The sequence below is a fragment of the Cyprinus carpio genome, chromosome A22 (assembly GCF_018340385.1).
Source record: "Cyprinus carpio isolate SPL01 chromosome A22, ASM1834038v1, whole genome shotgun sequence".
NCBI lineage: Eukaryota > Metazoa > Chordata > Actinopteri > Cypriniformes > Cyprinidae > Cyprinus > Cyprinus carpio.
In genome coordinates, this window is record NC_056593.1 from 7,198,879 (window position 1) to 7,225,605 (window position 26,727).

Sequence of the window (26,727 nt, forward strand, 5' to 3'; positions counted from 1 at the left end):
AGTGGTAGGAATTGAGTTAGGTCTATATTTTTGGACAATAATGTTGATCCAGGAACATGTCTTACTTTGAAAATTCACGGTGACTGTTGTAAGGCAAAGTCAGGTTTTTCCGTTTGAAATGGAAATTATAGTGGGACCAAACCTGTTAAACAAGAAAGAAAATGGAAATAATTCTACACGCAACATGAAAAAAACACTGTCCTTAAATTAGCCTATGCAAATAAGTGTACATTTCAATAACAACTTAACGCATTGACAATGGCAAGAAAACCCATTTTATTTTATAGGTTTTGGTCCAAAATCACATTAGGTGTATCTATATGTATTTAAATAAATAAATGTCCTCCTACATTTCCCCTTATTCAACAGCAACCTGTAAGATTGCACAGTGCAATATCAAGCTAGTTTATATAGTAATTAAAAAACTTACAACCCAAAGTGAAGACGGACCAGTAATCTGTGTACATCATTTTGTATAAAAGTTCTACATTTAATACATTCCAGAAAATACAAGCAAACCGGACGTACAAATCAACTATAAAATTATAAAACTTTTTTCCTTGTCCTCTAGTTGTGTACATTTGCACAGAGAAAGTGTTGTTTTTTTTTGTTGTTGTTTTTTTCATCAAACATGTCATTACAAGAGTCTCGCGCGTGTCATTTCACAACCAGTGAGTTAAAGTGAGGCTATGTGACAAAATTAGTTTTCAGTCATTTTAAGTGCTGAAAGACATTTTGCGATATGAAAATTAAATAACATGGTTTCAAGTTGTACAGTTGCAAAACCATCGTGGTGGGTTGTTTTCACTTTCGGTTTTGACTGCCATATTTAAAGCGCCTGGAAACACCGGTCAACTTAAAGATAAACATATGCAAGAAACATCGGTGAGATATCAAAAATAAAATCTGTGATGAGCATATGATGCATTTATTAAATAAGTGTCTCTTTTTTCTAATACTGATAAATGTAAGAGGCAACTTGGGAATATCTAGGCATTGGCGATTGTTTCACCAACAGGAAAACATACACATAGTGTGTAGGTAAATGAACCTATATAAAATTGTCTTTAAATGTTTATAAAGCCTTTTGAGATTGAGCAGCTTTGTCCGTTTCATTTTTTTCATGTTCGTGTAGTGCATTTACAAAGTCACAAAGCAAAGAAAAACACTGCATTTGTCATTTATAAAAAGACATTTTGGTTGCAACAGAAAGCAACTGTTAAAACGAAAACTGGCACATTTATGTGGGACACAAGGTGAGATGATTTAACCTGACTGGAAAAGTTTATTTTTTCATATATTTTATACAGCTCTTTATAAAAACGAAGCAGGTTGTAGAAAGCTAGGTTACGCCGCCGTTTCTCGAATCGTCGTTTCCAGCCTCTTTGGGAGTAAATCGCGTCTCATGTCGAGGTTGATGACTGGCTTTCGACATTGCCGTCTGTCATGGTACGTCATCTTTGAGTAGATGGGGTTTGAATATTTCATGGCCTGGAAACGTACAATGATGTTATAGTTTGGTTTATACTTTCTTAATGAAACATAAAATGCTTCTTTTTAATGAGTTCTGGAATCCCACCTGTCCCCGGAATGAGCTCCTTTGGAAGGTTCTGGATGGGTAAAGTGTGTGCAGTCAGTGGGCGCGCAGGGGGCAAATTGCGAGGGTCGCTTGACTTCACACACCAGCCCTGAAAAACAACAGCATTTAACTGATAACCGTTTAAAACATTGTATATATAAACAAACTTGCAGATTAAAATCATAAATTTGACTAAATAATTTGGGGAATTCTAGTTTGAACCCAAATTACATATAAAGCAAGAGTTTAAAACTAAAATTCAAACTCTTTCAATTCACCTAATAAATTGATTCGTTTGTGAGGTAAAGAAATCGGTCCCATAAAGACAAAGGGTGCTTTCACACTAGCATTTTTGGTGCGCACCTGGGTTCGATTGACGTCAGAGTTTGGTTCGTTTGGATGATGTGACAAGCTGTCTTCCGAAACTCGGGTGCGCAGCTACCCACGAACCGTACCTGTACCTGAGTCCGCCTTAAAAACGGTGGTCTGGAGTACGGTTCATGTGAATCCTCTGGTAGCGGGTTCGCTGATGATGTGAAAGCAAATCGTACCAAATCGCGGAAGTGAACCGCTATTAATGACGCATTATTTGATGAAAATGTGTGTTTGTGTGTGTGTTTCACACACTTTCCTGAGGAGCGAGACTGACGCGCTGCAAGCAGAGAGCTGTATATCTCATTTCTGTTCGCCTTCAGCGTTCTTTAGAGCATTTGCAGTACATTCGCAAGACAAAAAACGCAAGTGTCCTTATGTACTGAAGCTTTGTAAACCAAAACGAACGGTTCAAAATCGTAAATATATCAAAGTGCAGAGAGCAATGTTATGCATTTGCCCGCCTTCTCTTGCGCCGTCGTTACTAAGCAATGGGGGGGTATGGGGAAACACCTGCTGGCTTGATGATGCAAATGAACCGTGGTTCGGGCCCAAATAAAATAATATGAACACAGTCCAGAGGGGGCAGGGGGAGGGGGAGCAATCGAACTCCGGTTCGGACCAGGCAAGCGAAACCAGTGTGAAAGCACCCTAAATGTCCTTGTGGGACTTTGGCTAAATAAAAAGAAACAAAGGAAATACTCTGTTTTACTAAACCAAGCAAAACTTAGTTTAGACACATAGAAACAGACCTTTTCACATCTTATGGAACTTTTCAGCAAAACTTTGGATAATGAATCTGACATATTGTACAGTCATGATTTGTTATGCTTTATTATTTGAACTGTTTGAATGTGGAAAAATTCATTTTATTATTATTACTAAAACTAAATTAAGAAACTAAAACCTAAACTAAAAAAAAAAGTTTAAGGCAACATTTTACATTTTCTGTTGCTTAGTCACATTGGACTATTTGTCAGTAGGTCATTTGTTTTTAATAGACTTTGTTCATGAAACGACCGAAGCAGAATGAATTTATGAAAGGAAAAAGAAAATAAGTAAAAATAGAAAATTCCATCAATATAGAAATGCTGGTTAAATCCAGAAAGTGATGTTTAGAAACTTACAATTCCTACTCATTAGTACCTTATGAGGGTCAAGGGTGAAGCTGGGGTGAAGAAAGCTTCCCACATCTACGTGATTGTCATGATCAACTTCATACATGTTATAGGACGGATTTCCGATCTCCACATTCAAGCCACCATTGGCCATAGGCTGCCGCTGAACCTGTTTACCTCTGTGAAGGGGTAACGTACATTATCTTTGTTTAGTTTTTTACAGAGACATTTAGCACACAAGCTTAAATGCTGAAGCACAGTGGGTTTACAAGATTTTCTACAGCAATATCAATAAATCAGATGTGTAATGTTCTGATTAGACATCTAATACAGCTAATTATTTATTTGTATATATTTACCTTCGACATCTTTTGCAAATAAGGAGTCCCACTGCAACAGCGGTGATAATGCATACAAGAAGAACTAGAGGCACTATTATGGCAATACTTCCTGAAAAAAAAATAATAATAAAATAAATAAATAAAAAATAAGAAAACAGAAAAAATAAATAAGTTATGTGCACTTTTAAAGAGTTTCAATTACAACACTGTATTTAAATAAAGTGATATGAATGATTTATGTAAGGGGGTGGGGGGTGAAAACTTTGAACTGAATGAAGATTACTCATTTTTAAATTGAGTATTGCCCTTTCAGAAGCTACAGAAGATACTGACATTTTTCCAGAAGACAAATAAGTACAATTTACCTGGATCTTTAAATTCAAAAAATTTCACACACCCTTGACGCTAACTGCTAACCTCTCTTAGCTAACACGGCTAAAATGTAAAAGGCTTCTCTGCAAAAATTAACGAATTAACTTCCTGGAACCATGCTTGACTGACGGACTAGGGGAAAGTTTGTCTCTAAAGGGCTCAGCTCGGGACAGAAGGGAAGAGTAGAGTATTTCTCTCTCCTTAACTGACGTAAAATTACAGAATTATACCCACTTTTGAGATTTTGGCTAAATTCTAACACAGAATTACAATTATCCTGCTGGAAATCCCAGAATGCATTACAATGACCATACAAAATGGTGAACTAGGGAAGTGTTAAAATAAAATAATTCAATAATGAGAATGATATAATTAAAAACATAACTTTTTACCCATCATTTATGTGCATTACATATTTTTTTTTGTACTTTTATGCCATTAGCAACAAGTGCTAACACCAAACTCCATTAAAATCAATTGTGATTGGAAAGTTTTTGGAAAACATGTGTATGTGTGTGTGTTTGTGAGCACTCACTCACTCCCTGTGACATTTTTCTGAACGGTTGGTTTGGGTTGCAGGTCTTTCGCACTGTGTTCCTGACCAGTTTGCAGAACACCTGTGAACAGAGAAGCAGAAACAAATATCACAGCCGGTGAAATTTACAATGCATTGACTTCTTGAAATCAGCATATGATTAAATTTATCTAAAATAATATCAGATCTAATTTACCATATTTACCTCAATAATTAGGTTTCCTTTATTCATTATTAAGGTATCATTTGTTTTATTGATTTTTTGTTTTTGTTTTGACAAGCATGGTAGGAGGAAAACAAATGTTAATAATAAACACGCAGGATAAATCACAGGAGGAGGTACAATATAAAACCCAGCCCTAAAGGGATGCATTACTCTTACTTTAGACACATGCAAAGTGTGTGTTTGTGTGACAAGGGGCCTCCTGGATCCAAACGGCATGCGTCCACAGCAAGAAATTCACTGATGTAAGATATTATGCACTTGTGAGAGATGGTTGGCCGTGAATGAAACTGGTCGAAAAACAATATTTAATCAAACTTCCTGTGGACAGGGATTTGTTTCCTGCAGGTGGGATGCACTGCTGTCTGCAGATGGTGATTAGAACATCCAGAAGAAAAACACAACTGAGTGGAATAGATCCCACTAGATAAGATTCTGCTAGATAAAAAATAAATACTTGGAAATGTCTGCGGGAACTTCCACAGATAGGATACGAAATAGGATTAAATTTATTTTATTCTTTTAATTGTTTCATGTATTTCTTTAAAATGATTAGGCTATATATATATATATATATATATATATACTATAGTATATAGTATATATATATATATATTATATATATATAGCTGTATATATATATATTCAAAACAAACAACAAACAAAAACTATATAAATACTTAAATAGTCATTCCTTGTGTATTTACTTATTTATGCAGAAAAAAAAAAAAAACAAACTCCATGGCACACCAGTCGTACCATATTCATGAAAAGTGCCTGCAAGTTTAAACATAAAGCAAAGGTAGAAAAAAAGGGCAGAAAAAAAATGCATGTCAATATGAAAAACAAAAGGGGCAGGCAAAACTGGAAAGACAACGAATTATGAATATTGCAACAAAAGAAGATGATAAATAAATGGCGCTACCAGAAAGAGCAATCAAAGTCACATCGTCCTCAGCATATGCAGAACTATAACCACTAACACATCTATTAAAAAAATTTCCAACGTCTTGGCAAGCATACCAAAATGAAAACAAAACGCGCACACCTACAGCAATGGTGGCGAAGAAATAGTGGCGCGTTGTCCGGAAAAGCGCACGAGTGCAAATGCGAAATGTGAAACGTGTTCTGTGGAAGCTGTTCGAGTTGGTTTGTGATGTTTTGTGCGTGTTCATTCCAGGCGAACAGGCATTGCAGACGCATGGCTGACCACCGGCGGATGGGATTGTGGGAATGTTCTGGAATGTTTTGTAAATTTGATTGAACCAGGAAGACCCAAGTACTTGGCAGTGAGGTTGTATAGGCGATGAGGGACAACAAACGCCCTGGTTCTGACAGTAGTGATCACACGGGTGGGTAGCTCTCTCGTCACACCGTCGGGCTTTTAAACTCGGACGGGGTCAACTGAGAACGCAACCAGACCAAAGGAGATCGACGTGAGAACAAACAGAAAAGAAGGCCGAAATATACACACACCCACTAGACGAGCAAACAGCTGTTAGGCTATCATGCGAACCTCATGGCGGGGTGATGTGAATATTTTAAATCTTTTTTAAACATAGATTTAAATCTCATTCTTCTTACAATGAAGGAATTATTGAATGATCAATCTAATTATCTTTATGCAAAAACTCTAAAATCATCTTTGACAACTTGCAAAACCATAACCCAGAATAAATAAAATCGCATTCTCATTACAAGCAAACAAACATGCAAAACAATAAATAAATACATAATGCAAAAAAAAAAAAACTTATGTTATGCATGACCCATAAGTGATAGATAGAGACAGACAGACAGACAGAAAGGACAGACAGAAAGACAGATAGAATAGATGATAGATAGATCATTACAATAAAACAAACAAATAATGCAAAAATAAATAAATAAATAAATATAATGCAAAAATAAATAAATAAATAAATAAAACAAAAAAATTATCTCACATTTCGATTTAATCGTAATACCAAGTAAATAAATAAATATCATTACCATAATGAAAAAAACTATTTAATTTCTTATGGCTGTAATGCTAAGTAAAAAACAAACAATAAAATAAAATACATAATTTATTTGCATTACATTGCAAAAAAATCGGATTGAGTAAACAAAATAAAATCTCATTATATTAATGGAAAGAAAACCTTAGCACTGCAATGTAAAATAAATAAATGAATATAAAATATTCTCTAATTCTTCTTCAAAAAAAAAAAAAAAAATTATATATATATATATATATGATTATATATATAACTTATATATATAATGATTATATATATATATATACCTATTATCTAAAACATATTACCATAATGCACCAATAAATTAACAGATAAAGAAATTCATATAAATAAATAAACTCATCTCATGTAAATAAACAACATAAAAATAAATAAATAGTCTCAATTCCCCATTTACCATAAGGCATTTTAAATATAAATTGAAAGTTTGGCGCTTTCACACTGATGCTCAATCACGCGACTGACAACAATGGAGTTTAAAAAAAAGAATAATAATAAACATAAAAACTTAGTGTATGTGTTGGCTCTGATGCATTTTGCAGTAACAAGAATTTGGGGGTTGAGAAAGTCGAATTGCAAAAAATCTCAAAAAAAATTGTTGATCATCCATTAATATTACACTTATTAGCTATCATTACTGCTATATAAAAACAAATCAGCTACTCTGGGCCGTCTGTCACACAACACAACAGCAAATCTACAGATCTGAACATTTAAAGCACGTCTTCTAGGAATGATATGATCCAAATGAAAGATCTACTTTCGATTAATGCAAACGCGAAAACCTTGCATTGGACACACAAAGTCCTTTATTCAAATTTAATACACAAAACTCTCTCAGTATCTCCAGCCGCCTTCATCTACTTAGACCCACTAAAACAAGCTCTAATGAAACCACTGTTCGAGAAAGATAATGAAATAGAGGACGGAACAAACAAAAAGACAAAAAAAAAAGAAAAAAGAAAAAAGAGTCTTTGATGGGTCGATTGAAATCAAGCAGGGTCTATATGAGCAGGACGCACGCACTCATTTTTTTTCCCTTAGGTAAATGTCTGGCCCACCATCATTATCAACCCTTCACCTCAGCATCCCAAAGAAAAAACACAAGATTGAATCATCTGAATGCAAATTGATTCACCCCTGAAGGGCACAAGGCTTTATTACAGACCATCAATGGTGATGAGAAATGGGAAAAAAGAAGTGGAAACGAAGACCAGGTGGTCACTGGTTAAAGCCAATAAAGGATTTGTGTCCAGAACAAAGTAAGGAAGAGACTTGGAGGAGACTTCTGACTTTCAATAGCTTGGCCTGACATTAAAAGGGTGATTGTCATACTTTTATGAATACTTATTACCATCTTGGAAGGACTGATTTTTGCCATCGAAGCCATTCATGGCCACTAGTTAAATCCATGCAGGTCAGAGGCTGATGTACTTCAGAAAAAAATGATTTATTATCTTACTTTTCGATCCTCTCAAATGTTTTAGAGGAGGCACCATATCCTGTTTCTCAAGATAATAATGCCTTCACGGCAAAAAACAAGGAAAAATGTAGGGGGCAGATAAAAAAAAACTATATTAGGTCTGGGAGGGTTTTAGTTATGGGTGTTGAAGAGGAACAATAAAAGCTCCTTCAGCTGAGGATTCAAGCACAGCCTAGACAAATCGTCAAACATTATCCAGCTGCAAAGACGGAGTACGTTCGTCGATTGCCGGTCATGTCAGTTAGCTGTACAATGGTTCAAAAAAGCTTTGTGGCTTTCTGGCCTGCCCATACTATACAATTTCTTTATTCACTTATGGATTTTTTTTTTCAAAGGGACAAAAAAAGAAAAAAATCCTAATTTTATGTAAAAAGGATGCAATATGAAGCTGCCGGCTATTAGGCCAAAAGAACAGTTTTCACTCTCAGTCCATTTCATTGAGGTGCGTTTCTCTTCACTTGTGCTTTAAAGCTGTTAGTAAATGCCAGCAATTCCATTCAGTGACAGCTAAAAACTATATATTTAACATTCAATTCATAGTGTCATAGGTTCTGCTTGCAGCCCCCAACGTTGTAGCTTATAGTTTGTTGTGACGCATTTTCAAGCAACTTTCCTCTCACCTTTTAATGAAACAGGCTTGTTGTTGCCATACTCTGTACCTTTTAGACTATATGTAAATGAGCTCTTGCTGTGATTGGCTAGCCATTCATGAGGTTGCTTGCCTTGGTGTGTTCTGAGAGAAACGTAGGCCAGTCTGTTCATGGAATACATCATTCTTTAAGAATCTCGGTCAATCTAGAGAGTCCGATTTTGTGCAGTGAAAGCAGTTGGGATTCAGTTCGCAGATCCCTCTATTAATGACTTAAATTACAGTTTTACAACAGTTGTATGACGTGTCCGCATTCTTAATTGACGCTACAAAGCTCCAAATTGACTCCACAAAAATTTCACTGAAAATAATAAAAATAATCTCTAAAATACAAATTTCTGTTAAAAATAACAAATTAATTTTTGTATAAAATTTTATATATATATATATTTTCTGCAGAAGAAATGTTGCATAAAGGTGTCAATAGATTTATTGGAATAAAATTTTCTGAGAAATTTTGGGTACTGTCCATTTAAGGATTTTTTCGAATAAATAAATCACTATGAAACAGAAGCCCTTTTATTTTTTTTCTTTTTACTTTTTTTCCTCAGAACTGTCCCTAAAGGATGTAGAACACTTTTGTTTTTTTTTTTTTGGCTTTATACCTGTCCTTTTCCCTGGGTTTTCTCCATTGGTTTCTCTGCCTCTCTCTAACATCAATAAGAGTCATATAAGGGGCAGATTAGGGCCCCCGCATGATTTCACTTTTCTGCATAATACTTCCTCTCTCCTGTTCACCTTTAAAAAACATTCACCTACCAATCAAAGCATAAAAAAACCTATTAAAGTGTTGCCAGGGGGGAAATTTTTAAAAAATGAATCTAAAAAACCGCAGGCAATTTTTTTTCGAAAAAGCATTAAAAAATTTACTCCTGACAAAACGGCGGGCCCCCGTCCCCAGTCGAGGGGGCAGTTCCCCCGTTATAACTTCCTCACACACTGACGCGGGCTCGATTCCCCGTTTGTACGCGGAAACCACCGTGAACAACAAAAAGATAAAATTTTTATCTAAATTTATTTAATCTTGATACTGATCAAAGCAAAGAATTTTTAAATTTTTTAAAAAAAACACCCAACACACCACCCCCCAAAAAAAAAAAAAAAAAAAAATAATATTAAATAATAGAACATGTACAAATTTTCTGGTCATGAGTCCCGATTTCCTCCGACATTCAATGGTGGGGTAAAATTTGCCCCCCCTGATGGGGTTGTAATGGTGGGGGGGATTTTTCTGGAATTTGGGCCCCTTTTATTACCTTGACACGTTTAAACTCCCAGTCTACCGAGTATTGTTGCTGACCTGCTACCCTTTTTATGCACAGGAACCCATCTTCTGATCTCAAATGAAATTTTAAAATTTCTATTTATAAAATTTCCAAATTAAATACGGGTTTTGGGAATCAGAACTGGGTAAAATTACTGTAACAAGTGTTTTACAATTAAGAAATTTTTGGTAAATGTTGCTCAAAAGTTTAAAAGGCAACTTTTGAAGTTATTTTTAAAAAAAGACAAAAGAAAAGGGTTATTTTTCCTTTATATAATTTAAAGCATTCCTGAAATATTTATTGTGCTGATGTGTGAAGCCCAAAAACATTCCGTCGATGAAATGTTAGAAAACGTTTTAATTTTCCCTTAAATTCAAAACATGAAAGAAAAAAAAAAACCATTTTGGTTTTTTTTCATTTTTATATTCATTACACAAGCAAAGTCTTTTCTGAACATCGCACATGTCCAAGCACAAAAGTATAAATTTTTTAACAAAGCATAGCCACAGTGTTTGTTCTTGAATGAATCAGATTTTGAAAATTCAATGACCATGTTTAACCCCAGAGGCTCCTTTTTTCGTTTCTAAATTTTCAGCTGTTTTAAACGAAACGTTTGATTTAAAAGTTCATAAATAATTTTAAAACATGGACTTGCTCCACCACTGGGGGTTTTATTGTTATCTTTTTATCCACGCAGCCGTAAACCAGTCAGGGGCCCCAATGAAAAAAATTTTTTTACCAAAATTTTGGCCCGGGCTTAAAAAATACATTTTAAAAAGGCCTTATTTTTGTTAATAAAAATTTTTAAAAAATTTCCAAATTTTTTTTTTCAAATTTTACCAAAGCACCCCCCCCCAACAAATTTACCCGACGTTTGAACTTGGGGGTTCCCCTTTTGTCAATAGGGTCGCAAAGGGGAAAACTTTTGTGATTTTTTCCCCCCGAGCAGTTGGGGCCCCCAACCACTCCCCCACATTGAACTTTTGGGGGCAAAAAGGTGAAAAAATCTGCCCAATAAAAAAGCAAATTTTTGATTTAAACCCGTAGTTTTCCCCTTTTTCCCCTTTTTCCGTAATTTAAGGGGGGAAATACATGCCCCCAGGGGCAAGGGGGAATCCCGGGGACGAATTTCCCTTTGGCCAAAAATGCATGCCCCAATAAAAATTTGATTCGTCCCTTGACCTCCCCCGTCCCGTTTTTTTTTTACTGTATCTTTTCTAACCCTGACTGATCAACGCACAGTGCGAAAAGAGAATGACCCAAAACATGTCATCATCCCAAACACGCCACCCCATGCTAACGTTAAATTTTGAAATCGTGACATAATGTTTGGGAAGCGGCGGAACCTCTACCGGCTGGTGCTCCGCCTCACAGCAAAACGCTCACACTAACGCCAATTCATCTGTTTTTGACTTCAGTAAATCAGTGTTGGTGAATACAAACAACGTGATTATTTTTCATGTGTTCAACATCCTGCTGCTCAAGAGACGTGATCAGTAAGGGAAACCAACAATCACCAAACCCGCAACACACCCCCCCCACCCCCAAGGCGATTGTCCCATATTTGCATTTTCTGAAGTTGGCAACCCTAGATAGCAGCCTACTGAACAGGCCGATGATGCTGATAATATTGCCAAAGTAGTAAACTACAGTAGGTATTAAAACTAAACTAATGAACGCAAAAAAAAAAAAAAGGAATAAAAAAGTTAATCATGAAACAAGCTGGTACTCACGGTGAAGACAGCGTTCTCCGGTGTATTCTGCCAGACAGTGGCACTCGGGTTGGTTCCCCAGGGTCACGTCACATGTGCCTCCATTCAGACAGTAACCGTCACAAACACTCTTCTCACACAGAGGCCCGGTGAAACAGCGACACGCAGCGGACCACGTGGGCTTACTGCAGGAATACATCCCTTAGTGGATGTTGTGGATTTTTTTACTGTGGGTGCAGGACACTATCGTCATTATGTGAGTGAGGATAGCAAAATAAAGTAAAACGGTGACACAATTATACCCAAAAATTCGTCATACAGGGACTACCAGTAAATTGGGAACAGAACTTATTTCACACACTTTGCCATGGACCATGATTTGCTTAAGATGATAATCTGATATTATCAGATGAATTTGTTCTGGACCACAGTTTAACTCTGAGTTCTTTCTTTTCATATTTTATTGCTATTTCTAAAACATAGCGAATACAATTGTGATAATGTGTGTGAAATGTTGAAGGTGTCTGAAAACTAAACTTAAAAATTAAAACTTTAAAATAGAACAATAAAGTGCTATTAGATAGGAGAATATTGGAAATAACTGCCTGTGAGAGGGAAATAAAAATACACATCAGGCACTTACTGATGTAAAAAAAAAAAAAAAAAAAACTAATTAATAAATAATAGCAATAACATCATCAACAGTATAGTACCTTAATGTGCATGTTAACTCACATAAATCACAGCAATCTACGCTTAGTCTTGGCTTCTCCTAGCCAACAGAATGTGATGATATTTGAGCATCTGTGACAGCGTAATAATGTGGTTCGTAGAAAGGATTTAAGTGAACCAGTACACCTGGTTGGGCATTGATTTTGCAACATTCAAACACACTCAAAGCCAAGGAGATCTTCAGTCCTACTGTGGTGGTCCATCTGCCAGGGTGCGAATTGACAGTTTGTAACACAAGAGTCAACAATCAACTATTCCCTGATATAGTTCTTCAGACGTTAATGCGCTCCAACTATTTTCCATCCAGCCTTTGGCCCTGCAAAATATCTTCAGCATTAGAAGACTAAACATAACAAACAGTGAGTGGACATGATGGTGCACTCTTAATCATGTAACAAACAGGCAAATCAAAATCTTGTAACAAACAATCAAATTGAACATCTCAATAACAAACATGTTCATTGGAAATGATGGTGCACTTTTTGTGACGTGGCCATGTAGTGGACTGATGTGCACTTTTAGAAACCGGGCTGTCGCAGTGGCGCTTCAGCATCAGGGGAATTTCCAATACTGTCGTTAAGGACCAATTACAAACTATCTTAATTGAAAATGTCCAATAAACCACTGAATTCACTTAAATATGCAGTCTTTCAATCAGATGGAAATCCTGTTAACACTTACTCACACTCATGATGTTCAAGACCCATTTACTTAAATGGAATACAGGAGTTATTTATAATAAAATAAATAAAAATAGTGTCTGTATATCTATATAGAATTTTAACTTATTTTATAATGTAAATTAATATTTAAATAATATTTAAAAAGTTATATAAAAATTATATAGATTTTTTTTGTAACAATATTTAAAATATTTCCAATATTTAAATATACATATACTATTAAATGATGGACGGCACTTTAAGGGCTTTAAAAAATCTAAAAAATAATAATAAGACCTAGAATGTACATTTGCCTGAGAAAATGTGAGTGGGGGCTTGCAGTGGCAAAACTCGGCCCTGGTAGCCATCCCCCATCGATGTCTGTGTGATGTTGTGGAGCACAGGAATATAAGTCCGTTTATAATTGCTATATGGTTGTCTAGGGATGCTGTAAATGGTTGTATGGCTGGCTGGGATATACTAGTTTGTGGGGGTGATATTTGAAAGGCACCATTTGCCAGCCTGAATCCAAAAAAAAGCCCAAGCCAGTGTTTCGTATATTGTTTATTTTGGTTGATGACCCAGGTTTTAAATGTAGTTGAAGCAGTTGCTAGGGTGGCTGAAATCGGTTTGCTAGGGCTCACGGCTATGACGTTTTTATGATGTCGTTCTACATTATGGACTCTGCTTGATAGGACGAGTCAAAAGAGCCCACTCCCAAGCCTCTATGTCTTTCTGACCTCCAAAGATATGATGGTCAGATAATTTTTTTTCCAATGTTTAAGTCTATGGGGATATTTTCACACCAATTTTTTCAGCACAGCTGTACGAAATATCGTACAATCCGATTGCTTTAGAAAAGAATCTTGCACACCTCTCCTGCAATAAGCCGGCAACGATGTTTGACACCTCATTCCCATGGGTCTATCTACGACAAACATGTGAGAGGAGTGTGGGGAAGTAGGCGCCAAACGTTTTTCATGGGTGGGGGGGGGCGGGAGATAGGGTAATAGTAACACTAGAATGTACATTTCCTGAAGAGAAAAAGTTGGAGTTGGTTGCTTGCAGTGGCAAAAAACTCCGTGCTCGGCCCCACCCCTTGCTTAGGTGTCTTTTTGTGTGTTTTTATAGAGTTCAATCCGGAGCCTGAATTATTGTCTTAGCTACATCACCCCATTAGCCAATGTAGCTATTCGCACTGCTAGCATGACTAGCATGTTGGGATTCCCATTAGTCAAGCATTGAGGTTTCAAAAGAGAGCCAACAGGATAGTCCATGTCTTTATAGCGAGGTTCTGATTCAGAAGATATAGTCTTGCAAAAAACGGTTGCTATGCGGTACTCTGTTTGGTGTGTGCTAGGGGAGTGGCTGAGCTGCAAGCGATCTCACCCAGGCTGCTTGACGGAACGAGGATATCAGGTCGGGACAGGGATCTGCTTGCCACCTGCATTGGGGTATAACTTCTTCGTCACAACTCCCATGTCTGCTAGCATTGATTTCTCTCCTTCATGTGAGATTAGATCTTTGGGCAAATGTGGTTGCCTGGCAGCTCTAGTCTGTTTGGTTGCTATGGAGTTGCCTGGCAGCTCCCAATGATGGATAGTCCTAGAAGGGCTGGTCTTAGAGCAAGTATAGTTATGCCAACCCACCATGTCTCTACGCGTTTGTTGATGCAGAGAGATAGGTCTTGCAAAACGGTTGCTAGTGGTATACGCCGTATTCTGGTGCTAGAGAGGCGGCGAACAGCTGCCAATGCTGGGAATCAGCAAAGGCTGCTTTTCAGTATGGCATGAGATAAATAACAAAATCCATGCCTTTATGATATCAGATTTGAGATATCTCTCTATGCGTTTGTTGCTAGGAGTGCTCTAAAATGGTTGCTAGGGGACTAGTTCTATGCCCCTAGTCTTCAGCTTTGAAGTTGATTAGTTATTGGGTCGTTTGCTGGCGTGCCGCTTTCCATGAGTCAACTTATCCAAGCCGAGCCCCATACCCCATCCCTCATGTTTTGATATGACAACTTTCTATCCAAATCAAATCATTATAATTTGATCTTTTTCAATGAAAGTCTATGGAGCTTGTTACTAAGGGGCCCTAAATGGTTGCTAGGGCGTGGCTTGATAGATTCACAATTTATCTGAGAGTTATGATTGGTTGGCTCTGAGTAAAATGCAAGGCCACCCCCAATGTCTCTATGAACATTGTGATCCAGAGTTTATGTTCAATGCAAAAACCCTAGGTAAAAGTAAACATAGTAGGAAAAACGCGATGTGTTTTCATGGGCGATCCCTCACCATAATATGTCTATGGGGCAACTTTGGGGGCACACAGCTCTTGCGACCCAGGGGGTACAACTTATACCCCACTGCGGGGGTATGTTTCCTCGCACAAGCCTGATAGCCTCTCCAAAGGTGGTGATTCACATGTTTCTGTCTTGCCAAATTCTCTCTCGGCAAGCTAACCCAACGCTATACGATCCGTCAAAGTGGCCGCAATGCATTGTCTATGCGATTTTTTCGGGCGATATTTCGCCCGTGTCTGTGCGGAACATCGTCCGCCCCCGATCGCTTAGTAAAAGTACATACAACACCCATTCCTGAATAGGCCGCGCTCACGATTTTTGAACACCTCTTTTGCGGGTTATGTGACCAAAAACACTGCGGGACTAGTTACGCGCCCGAAATATGTACGGACGCGAGAAGACGAATAAGAACGAATAATAATAAAGTATGTTTCCGTACACTATAGTATAGAACAACCTAACAATATAATATAAAACCACTAATCTACAAATCCAAATTCCTTACTCTCTCAAAATAAAGTATAGAACAACTTATTTATTTCACAAAAAACATTTATTCCTTATTGTGCTTTAATTAGTTTGGGAGTCTGCAACTCCAAAGTTTTTCGCTACTACATAACGTTTTGTAACATGTGGTTTAATGCCCCAAGAAACAGTTATTCCAGGATGACCTGAAACAACCAATGCTAACACATCATGCCTGCCCTCAGCAAATCCTGGTGCTTATAATAATAAATCTCACTGCTTGGTTATCATTTCACTCTATTCAGAGAACTCAGGATGACCTGAAACAACTCAAGGCAACACAGGTGCTATACATTTCTGTTGCATTTCTTCACTGAACAGACAGAAAGCAAAAAGCCTGAGAAATCCCTCTTGAATCAGATGTCTGCCTGTGGCCTACTTTGAATCATCAAAAAAAACCAGTTTCAACAAGAAAACCCTTCTTTTACCATAAAATATTCTAACCCCATCAAAAAACAATAAAACACTAAATTTTAAAAACAATTTATATTCATTTTTTTTTTAATACAAATTAGTACAACAATTTTGCATCTAACAATTATTATTTGTTTTTTCTAAATAGCTAGTGTATGTCAATTTTTGCAATTAGTACAACAATTTTGCATCTAACAATTATCAAAATATCTATCTAAATAGTTTAACTAATTATTTACAACTTTTTTCTAAATAGCTAGTGTACTTGTTTACCACAAAATTAAGAACATACTTGAGATGAATATGAGTAGAAAGGAGGCAAAAAAATATTCACAATACAAACAACGCCTACCTAGTGGAGATCCCGTGCAAGTGCCTCCGTTGAGGCAGAAGTCCTTACAGTGGCTGATTTCACATCGCTCCCCAGAGTAGTTCGGCCAGCAGAAGCAGCGTGATTCCCCTCGTTCATTGGTGATACAACGACCTCCGTTCTCACAGGTCGGGCGACAAAGATCTCCTAAAACGTAAATCCTTCACTTAAGCTTATTTTAATCAGTAAGGACATTTTAACATGTATTTAGTTGCTTATTAAAATCTGTATATAGGGACTAAAAATGACTCTAAAAATGACAATAAACTAGTTTTGTGTTTTTTATTAATCAGTTTTATTTAAAATAAATTTATTGGATTTAAAAAAAAAATATTTCATTTGACACAAATGGGAAATGGGAATGCAGAAAGTTATTGAGATTACTGAAAATTTTTAGAATGACCTATTTTTTCATGTTTGTTTGTTTACTTATTTAATCTTTTATTAGTATTTTTATGTTTATTATGTTATTTGATGATTGAAAACATGCATGTTACATGTTTTGATTTGAGATTTCTTTGACCAGTCATAACATTTTGTTATATTTATTTATTGCATCAAAAAATTATATTTATTTATTGCCGCAAAGAATATATTTATGTTGTTATATATGTTCTGCTTGTTTCTAACATAAAAGAAACAAATAAAGATATTCATACATTTATAATATATAAGATAAATAAAGAAAGAAGAAAAAGAAAGAAAGAAAAAAAAAAAAAAAAAAAAAAAGAAAGAAAGAAAGAAAGAAAGAAAGAAAGAAAGAAAGAAAGAAAGAAAGAAAGAAAGAAAGAAAGAAAGAGAATATACAGTCCATTAATTATTGTATGGTTCTGATTTCGGTTGCTAGGGTGCTCTGGGTGGTTGCTAAGATACACAAGTTTCCCATCCCCTCGGACTGAATCAGTGCTATCAACACGAACGCTGTCTTTTCTAGCACATGGGCTTCAGGTGGATTGTGTGTGTGGGCAAAGGGCTGAGAATAGTAAACACGTCAGTCAAAATCACTCCAGTGAAACATTAGAGTTTGACATGCTAGGGCCTCTCAGGGTCACCATGGCAACCCTTTAACTATGTAAGAAAATCAAGAACATCCCGCCTAGACAGATTAAACAGAAGAACCTGATATCCGTTCAGTTCCCGTTCAGGTCATAATCATCAGAATTTTCCCCTCAGGACACACACATCTGGCCCCACTGGGGTTCAGGAGGCAAAGGAAAGCACAATTCATCTTTGCACATGGATTGGACACTGAGAAAGAGAGGAGGAGAAGAGAAAATGAACATAAAATGGGATGTATATAGGTGTTTTTTTTTTTTGTACTTTCAAATGAGGAAAAAAATTCATAAAAAAAAAAAAAAAAAAAATGTTAATTCGACGAAAAGTCATTGCATTTTTGTCCACTTTTAGTCATTACTTTTAGTCAAACTGCAGTTACCAACATTTATTTTGGTAGCGATTTTATATGTAGTCTTTAAACAAAAATAATCATTAATTCTTCTCACTTTAGACCAAATCAATTAAGCTTATGATAAATTTGAAAGTATATAAAAAGTATAGTAAGTTGCTCCCTTTTTACTACTGTTAAATTTATCTGAATACACTCTTCTTAATTATTCTGTACCTGAATGCCTTGATCAACATCAGTGTAAATTACTCAGCAGAGGCAAGTCAATCATAAAATAGGTAATTTTCAGATGGCCTTAAAGGTACAGTTGTAAAACAGGCTGTTTAATTCTAAGGGCCAGAGAGAATAAAAATGGTCTAAATTACAGGGCCAAATTTTTTTAAATAAATACATTATATGTGGAGATCAGAGAAATGTTATGCTACAAAAGAGCAGAACATTGTGTCTTTCATACCATCAGCATAATATCCGCCAGAAAGATGAAATTCTCCTAGCATACAACAAACTATCTATCTAAAAGCTTTTAGTTGGTGGTGTAATGTGTGCATGTGAGAGATATTATTTGTTTGTCTTTTTATTTTAGCTTTTGCAGGTTGTATTGAAGAGCATCTTCAATAAAGCTTTCCAGTGTAAAAGCACATCAGGGAGCGATGACACTTCCCATTACAGCAGCACAAAGACAAACAACACAGGCTAAGATCCCTCCATCCCTCCTGCTTTATAACGGACACAGAGATCAGCAGAGGATAAGAGAAGAGAGTACAGTGAAAAAAATAAAAACCTAATGGAAGGAAGGGGAAGGAAAACACACATAAAGAGACTAAAGGATAAATGGGAGCAGGGACACACTGGTCACAAAAGAGGGAAATAAACTAAAATGACTTAAGAATATAAATCCACACCTGCTGTCAGAACAGATAAAACTGATAAAAAAGAAGAAAGATTTCAAACAAATTTAACACGTAATGTGTGATGCATTTCCATACAAAATTAATGAATTAGTTTATTTTTCTTTGAACAAATATATATGTACATGTATATAAATAATTGTATATATTCTATATATATATATGTCTGTTGGTATATAGAAAATTGTCTTGGAAAAATAAAATTATGATTTCTAATCTAAAATTATGTTATCTATATTGAAACGGGTTACAAAGTTTTATATCTATTCTATTGATAATAATAATATATATATAATATATATATATATATATATATATATAGTATATATATATATTCTATTTATATTTATATAATAATATTTCTATATATATATATATATATTATATCATATAATATCAAAATATGTTTATATATATATTATATAAAAAAAAACATAAAAGGCACTAATAAATAAAATAATAAATAAATAAATAAACAAACAAATACATACATAATATGAATATTAAATATATATTTATATAACAAAAGCACTAAAATATTCAAATATGAAACATTTTAATGATTACAAAGGTTTTTATTTATTTATTTATTTATTTTTTATTGTGTGCTAACAAACTGTGCAAAATAATACTATAAACACATGAATTCAAAAACATAATAAACCAATTACTTCAAAACATTGGAAACCAATTGCTTTTCTGCAAATCTAACAAAATACAACATTTCATCCATTTGATTAGAGACGGTAATTGCATAATAAACACATTTGACACTAATATGTGATCGTAATAAGCTCTAGCTGGCCGAAGAAGAGAAGTCCAATCAGATTTCAACAATTCAAACATGAAATTAAACTCTGACTACTGCCAAGAAATCTCACGCTGGAACGGCCCTTGGGAAAATGCACAATTATCATGGTTTTAAAGGAACATTTGATGAAAAAATTTAACTTCTGTCAATTTAATCACTCCTTCCAAACACATTTCTGCTTATTAAACCTTTTCATCTTTCTGGAAAACAGAATCTTGGTTTGTGTTTTTCAAGGGAAACAAAGTCATAAGGTTTTGGAATGACATGAGGGTGAGTAGATGACGACAGAAGTCTCATTTGTGCAGGGCTTTAAATCATCCTCGCCGATTGAGACACATTTCAAGACTCACCCTCCTGTTGTTTGTACCGATGGAAGACCAAGATGCTGGACGCTCTCTCCACACCCAGACTGAGCTTTTCGGCGGGCAGCTTCCCATATTTATGAACCCTGAAGACGTCGTGTTTCATGCCGACCCCGTAGATGTAGTCCTCAAACAGATCAATTCGGAAGGGTTGAGAAATTCCTGTAACAAAACCAAACAAGACGTCTTTCATTCACACTGAATATATTTCATGTACGACTGTGAGAAGGGATCCAGATTCAATAATGCAAAACAAAAGAGGAATGTTATTTGAAAATATCACAGAGTAGAAAAACACAATCCCTCTCCAACTTAGAATAAAGAATGTTCAAACATCTGAGGCCCAGAATTGAAGTAAAAACAAAAACAGCTCTGTTACAAAACCTAGCGAGTGGCCTGAAGACAGAGCACGTAAGTTACCATTGTCTGCAATAAAAAACACTTCACGAGTTTCAAAGTCGTCATCGGATTGGTTGAATTCTACAGGGGTCCTGTTTCAAACACATATCACGAGTTTCTCTGGTTAACAAAGAATCGTCAAAACGCTCTAGTTGGTTTGAATTCTTTCACAGGAGTTCCAGAAGTCCTTCGCAGCGTGTGTGTCGCGTTCTTTAACATTCCGCCTCGAAACAAAGATGCCGCGATGATGTGTTTACAACTGTGACAATGAGCGCTTATCAGGATCAACTAAAAGCTGACGATTTTCAAAAGTATGTGAAATATGTAAGTTCGCAGCATAGACTCTTTAAAACACATCCAAGAGATTTACTGTACACACCGGTCAGGTATTGTGATGACATTTCCACACCCCTAAAAATTTTGCGGCACAAAACGAAACCTGATTGGTTGCTTTAACTGTCAGTCATATGTCTGCAGGTAAGCGCAGCTGTACCCCGAGTAATGAATGACCAGGGCTCTCTTCCACCCGCAATACCACGGCTGAGGTGAGATACTTGAGAAAGGCACTGAACCACCAACTTGAATAAAAAAAAAAAAACATCCCCCACAAAAAACCACATAAAAAAAACAATAATACTCCTTTTTTTTTTTTTATTATCAGCACATAGCCAGTAGTTTTTTGTATGATTGTCTCATGGATGAGACAAAATCAGGCACTTCCTACTAAACTGGCTTAGAAAGCAGCTGTCTATGTCGGCAGCAGACAGTTAACTAGGTTTTTCAAGAGCTTTGGATTCAAATTTATCCTCAACTCAACTTTTACCAAAAACCAAAAAATATCAAATCACACCAATCAAAATCCAATAGAAAATCAAAACTGAAAACTTTATATAAAATACAAAACTACACTATGCTTAGTTTTTGCAGCTCTTCAAATGTTCGGAATCAATAGCTGGCCTGTGTTGAAGATGTTTGGGTGTGTGTTTTTCTTTTCTTTTTTTTAACCCATGATAAAAAACTGGAGGTTGATTCTGAATATTTCAAAACATTCAAACTCACCAAAATCACCACCATCACCCACAACAGAAACAAAACAATCAAAACCAACGAAACCCACCCTAGACAGATCAGAGACACCTAACAGTACAGACCATTACATCCAATAAAAAACAAATAATCAATTGCAATTCCTAACCAGATATAGACAAATATATTATAAAATTTTATACAATACAATTATATTCTATTAACATTGTAAATATTAAATTATTACGAATATAAAACAATAAAACATTAATTATAAAAAAAATAAAAAAACATCTTCAGCCCATATATGTAAGGGCTGTCGTGACTCATAGATTCAATTCGAATAATCGATTCCATTTTGCCTGCGTCGAGTAATCGTCAAAATACCGAAAGTAGCGCATTTCACAGATGAGAATCCATGAAAATCATTATTAGACCATCTTCCAAGGCTGCATGATATATTCAACTCATTTAAAAATCATAATAAAGCATAATGCTATAGTGAATTCACAAACGCTATGATTCAATTAAATAAATATATGCAATGCCGGTTTAATATATGCGCTTTAATTATTTACATGTGTGTAGGCTACATGCATCTCAGAGCGGCTCCGTTCAAAGTAAATACTGCTCCACACATACTGTTATCATTTACAACTCCATCTCTGAATATTGCTGTGAGTTTGCATTTATTATAACATTTATCTGGGAACGTAACATGCGCCATTTCATCAGATTTGTAAGGTAAATCATTTAAAAACCTATGCAAACACAGGAGCCCTGCGACTTTTATTAATAAAATGGCTTAGATACTAGATCACTGCATTATATTCCTCAGCAACGAGAAGGTAAAATCTCTGTTTAAGTAACTGAACTCACAACTTCATTGTTTGTAGAGAGAGATGCACAGATGCAGGTAATTCACACACACAACTGTCAACTTTCTCTCTTTCTCTCTCTCGGACAAACGATCAATAATTAATTCAAATAAATGTTATGATTCATTCCAATAAATGTGATCTGACTGGCATCTCACCCGTCGGTCTACGCAAGTTCCTCTCCAACAAAATGCGACGCAAGGACCCATCCATGGCGGCCTCTTCAATGTGAGAGTGGTCCCCAATCACGGTCCAGTACATCATCCTAAAGAACGATGGAGAACATTATACACATGTTGCATGATGTAACAGTCAGGCCTCAAAATTGGACACTTACCCCCGTACAGGGTTAACGGTAATAGCGAAAGGTTCCCCGTCAATGTCTGTGATGAGCCGGGTGCAGTTGGGACCCCCCAGCTGTCCCACATTAATGGAATAGCGAAGTCTGCGCCAGTGTGCCGTGTAGTAGCTGAACCAGTGCATCCGGGAGTGATCTGTCCAGTACAGGTTCCCCGTCACCCAATCGGCCGAGATGTCCCTGGGCCTCCGGAAGTCTGAACACTGCAAATATAGAGCATAGTGAAATTTCAAAACCATCTTAGGTATGTCACCATGCTAGTTTCTGAGGTTTCATGAGGAAGATATCAAAAAGAATATGTAAGAAGTGTTAAAAAGTTAGAGGTTCAATGTAACAAAACTGTTGAAATTAGGTTGTTATTGACTTACTATGACTCCACTGTTTGACGTGACTGGACTCCTGTCCTGGAGGTCTTTGTAAAATATTCCCCCGGGGTTAAACTGAGTGGCCCACACAAACTTGTGATGGTGAAATAGCGCGTCCATGCCGATGATGCGAGCGCTGTCTGAGATTCGGGCCAGTTGAGTATGTCCATGAGACTGGTTGTAAGGATAGACAAAACTGCGGATTTCTGTGTCGTTGGCCACGTAGAGGACCTGATCTTCTGGTCCTGACCAAAGGGATACATGTGTGAAATAAATTAAATAAACAAAACAAACAAACAAATAAAATCGAAGCAATGAAAAAAGAAAATAATAAAACAAACAAATACTCAATACAAATAAATAAGCAAACAAATAATGAACAAAACAAAAAGACCACATCAAAACAGAAAAAGAAAGTAAAAAAAAGTGAAACAAAACAAAACATGAGAAAACAAAGAAAAACCCATAACACCATGCAAACAAAACACAAAACAAAACAATAAAAACAAAATAAAAACAGACAAAAAAAAGATAAAGGAAAAAAAACGTAAAATCAAAGCCAAACCACCACCACAAAAAAAAAAAAAAAACATTAACAAATCCAAAGACCAAAACCAAATACAATGCAATAAACAAATAAATAAAATAAAAAATAAATACATCAAGAAGCAAAACAAAAAGATGAAAAAAATACAGAAGACAAAACAAAAACAAAACGTCACAAAAGAGCCAAAAGCAAAATAAAAAATAAAACAAAGCCCCCCCCCCCCCCCCCCCCAAAAAAAAAAATATATATATATCAAACAAAAAGCAAAACAAAACAATAAATTAATTAATTAATAAGCAAAGAAAAAAAAGTCCAAAAAAACAAACAAAAAACAGATGTCTTTAATCATTGATGTTCAAACAATGACTCAAGAACAACTGAATCAAACGTTAGCTTGAAACCTGAAGTGTTTTGCATCATGGTAAGCAACTAAAATCAGCCTAAAACTGTTTACTTGTATAAAAATTTAACAAAAATGCCAGAAAACCAAATCCTTTTGATGTATATTTGTATTAAACTTTTACCCTTTGTGATGCATTCCCCATTGATCTCCTTGAAGTTTCGGTCACAAGTGCACTTGTACGAGCCTTTGGTGTTGGTGCAGTACTGCGAGCAGCTCCCGAACCGGAGACACTCGTTTACCTCTGAGGAAAGAGAGGAACACGTCCATCCATCAGCCTCTCCCACACACTCTCCAGTGTCATTTTTAACAAGTGCAGCAGGAATGACACTCTGTTTGGGATTTCAGCAGAATCTCTGCTATCTGCGCTCAGCGCCTGCTGCTTTCTGGACTTCTTGTTATTCTCAGTGAGATGACCCTGAAGCGACCGCTGACATACCTCCACCAGTTTAATACCAATGCTGGAACTGAATACAAAGAGACTTTTGCATTGTGGGTTTTGTACAAAAGACAAGCAACCACTGGGGATGTGCTGAGGGCAAGTATTTCCATTGTGTCTTTGCGTTATATCACAAAATACCAAACCAAATGTCATTTATTTTAATGAAAAATAGCACCGGTTCATATTTCAAGCTTCATATTTCACCAAAAGTATTCGGTTATAAATAATAAAACAATAGATATGTAAGGCTTTTACAGAATGATTTATTATATCACAAATCAGCTCTTGTTCAAAGCTGAAGTGGAAACGTCTTACACTTGAAAAATCTTTGAATCATTTCTGAGAACCTTGTTGACAAAAAGAAAAATTGACTCATTAGAAATCACTTCAAACTTCAAAATGCTCTGCTTGCTTCAATATACTGCAGCAAATCTCTTGAGCCACAGAGCTACACTGAATTCAGCTTTAAAAGATAGCTATTCATGTTGATGTACTGTACCTTGTTTCATTTAATCTATAACAGTAAATCTCAAACCTCCCAAGACAAGAAAATACAGCATAGTACCAGGACTAAAATGTACCTACATGAACTAATATTCAAATTTTACACCATTAATACTAAATATTTAATATTTAACATTTAACATTACCATTGTTGTAAATCATCAGTTTCTTTTTCTGAAAACAAGAAATTGTCATCTTGGTGTTTTTTTTTTTGTACTAATTCTCTACCTTCACATTGCTTGTTCTTCTGGTTTCTCTGAAATCCGACTTTGCATTGGCAGACTGAGGGTGTTTTTGTATGGTTGCAGAAAGCGTCGTCTCCGCACAAGTCGGCCCGTTCTCGACACGCACCATCTACAGAATCTGTGACCCACAGGGGACAAAATGAGAAACTGTAAAGGTCTTACTCCACAAAATACATACACGGAACATGCTAAGGATAAAGGATTATGGAAGGAAGTACACTTACATGCCTTGCAGTCACGCTCATCTGATCCGCCGTCTTCACAATCGTCAAAGAAGTCGCACTGCAGCTCGGCCGGGATGCAGCGGTGATTGGCACAGGAGAATTCGGATTTCCCACATGGCCTCGGCCTTTTGACCACATCCACTAGAGAAAAGAAAGAAAGAGGGATGGTTTAGAGGAAAAACAAAAACAAAACAAAGGAACTGAGGTTCTCAACTCACCACAGTCAACTTCGTCTGAATTGTCACCACAGTCATTCACTCCGTTGCAGATTTGTTCAGTCCGCAGACATACTCTGTCATTCCTGCAGCGGAACGGTCTGTTTGGAGGACATGGCAGCTTTCCTATAGGCCGAAACACACACACACACACACACACACACACACACACACACACACACACACACACAGAGAGAGAGAGTAATCATAAACTTGTTTTTCTTTACAGAAGTTATCTTCTGCCTTTTTGTGGTTTATATGGTGTCAAATGTTGGTAAAGTGTTTGACAAGTGTTCCAAGAGCAATTTTTCTGACATTTTACTGCCAGGCCTACAGGAAAAAAAAAATAAAAAATCAGAGAAAAATCACTGTTTTGTGCAGCTCAGGTGTTCAGTGTCAGGTTTAATAATGTGTGTTCAGGATGGTCAAAGTGTTCTGTATTGATTTCCTGCCTGTTTTTTTTTTTTTTTTTTTTTTTTTTTTTTTGTGAGGTCATTCTCAAATGACCTTATAAATGTGACCCACATCAAACCAGACACTGACACCCCTAAAGTAAACATTCAAACCTGGCATGCTCAATATAATATTATCAACAATTTTCATAATACCATTTAAATATGAAATTATACATGTCTTATTATGAAATAAGAAAAACATTCATAAATTATTTTACAATTAAAGAGGACATTTAGTACACTATGTAAAATCTTCTGAGCTGACTGAAGTACAGTAAATAATTTTTTGATAAATATTTATATATATATATATATATAAATATTATATATATTATATATATATATATATATATATATATATATATATATATATATATATATATATATATATATATATATATATATATGGTTAGGGTAATAGATATACATACACACACACACACACACACACACACACATATATATGTACACACACACATATATATATATGTGTGTGTGTGTGTGTGTG

The 26,727-nt window shown here is 35.8% G+C and overlaps 1 protein-coding gene across 1 annotated transcript in view; it reads right to left on the reverse strand.

The window, feature by feature from the left end:
* Positions 1–467: 467 nt before the first annotated feature.
* lrp1ba (low density lipoprotein receptor-related protein 1Ba) overlaps positions 468–26,727 on the reverse strand; it is a 223,854-nt gene continuing 197,594 nt past the window's right edge. Inside the window, 17 exon segments of the mRNA XM_042712307.1 lie at positions 468–1,495; positions 1,585–1,688; positions 3,098–3,248; positions 3,429–3,541; positions 4,332–4,399; positions 11,692–11,855; positions 16,645–16,822; positions 17,795–17,923; positions 20,150–20,347; positions 21,718–21,750; positions 22,623–22,729; positions 22,802–23,025; positions 23,191–23,432; positions 24,259–24,378; positions 25,309–25,443; positions 25,550–25,690; positions 25,768–25,890. Coding sequence (XP_042568241.1) covers positions 1,348–1,495; positions 1,585–1,688; positions 3,098–3,248; positions 3,429–3,541; positions 4,332–4,399; positions 11,692–11,855; positions 16,645–16,822; positions 17,795–17,923; positions 20,150–20,347; positions 21,718–21,750; positions 22,623–22,729; positions 22,802–23,025; positions 23,191–23,432; positions 24,259–24,378; positions 25,309–25,443; positions 25,550–25,690; positions 25,768–25,890 — 2,378 coding nt within the window. The 3' untranslated portion in view covers positions 468–1,347.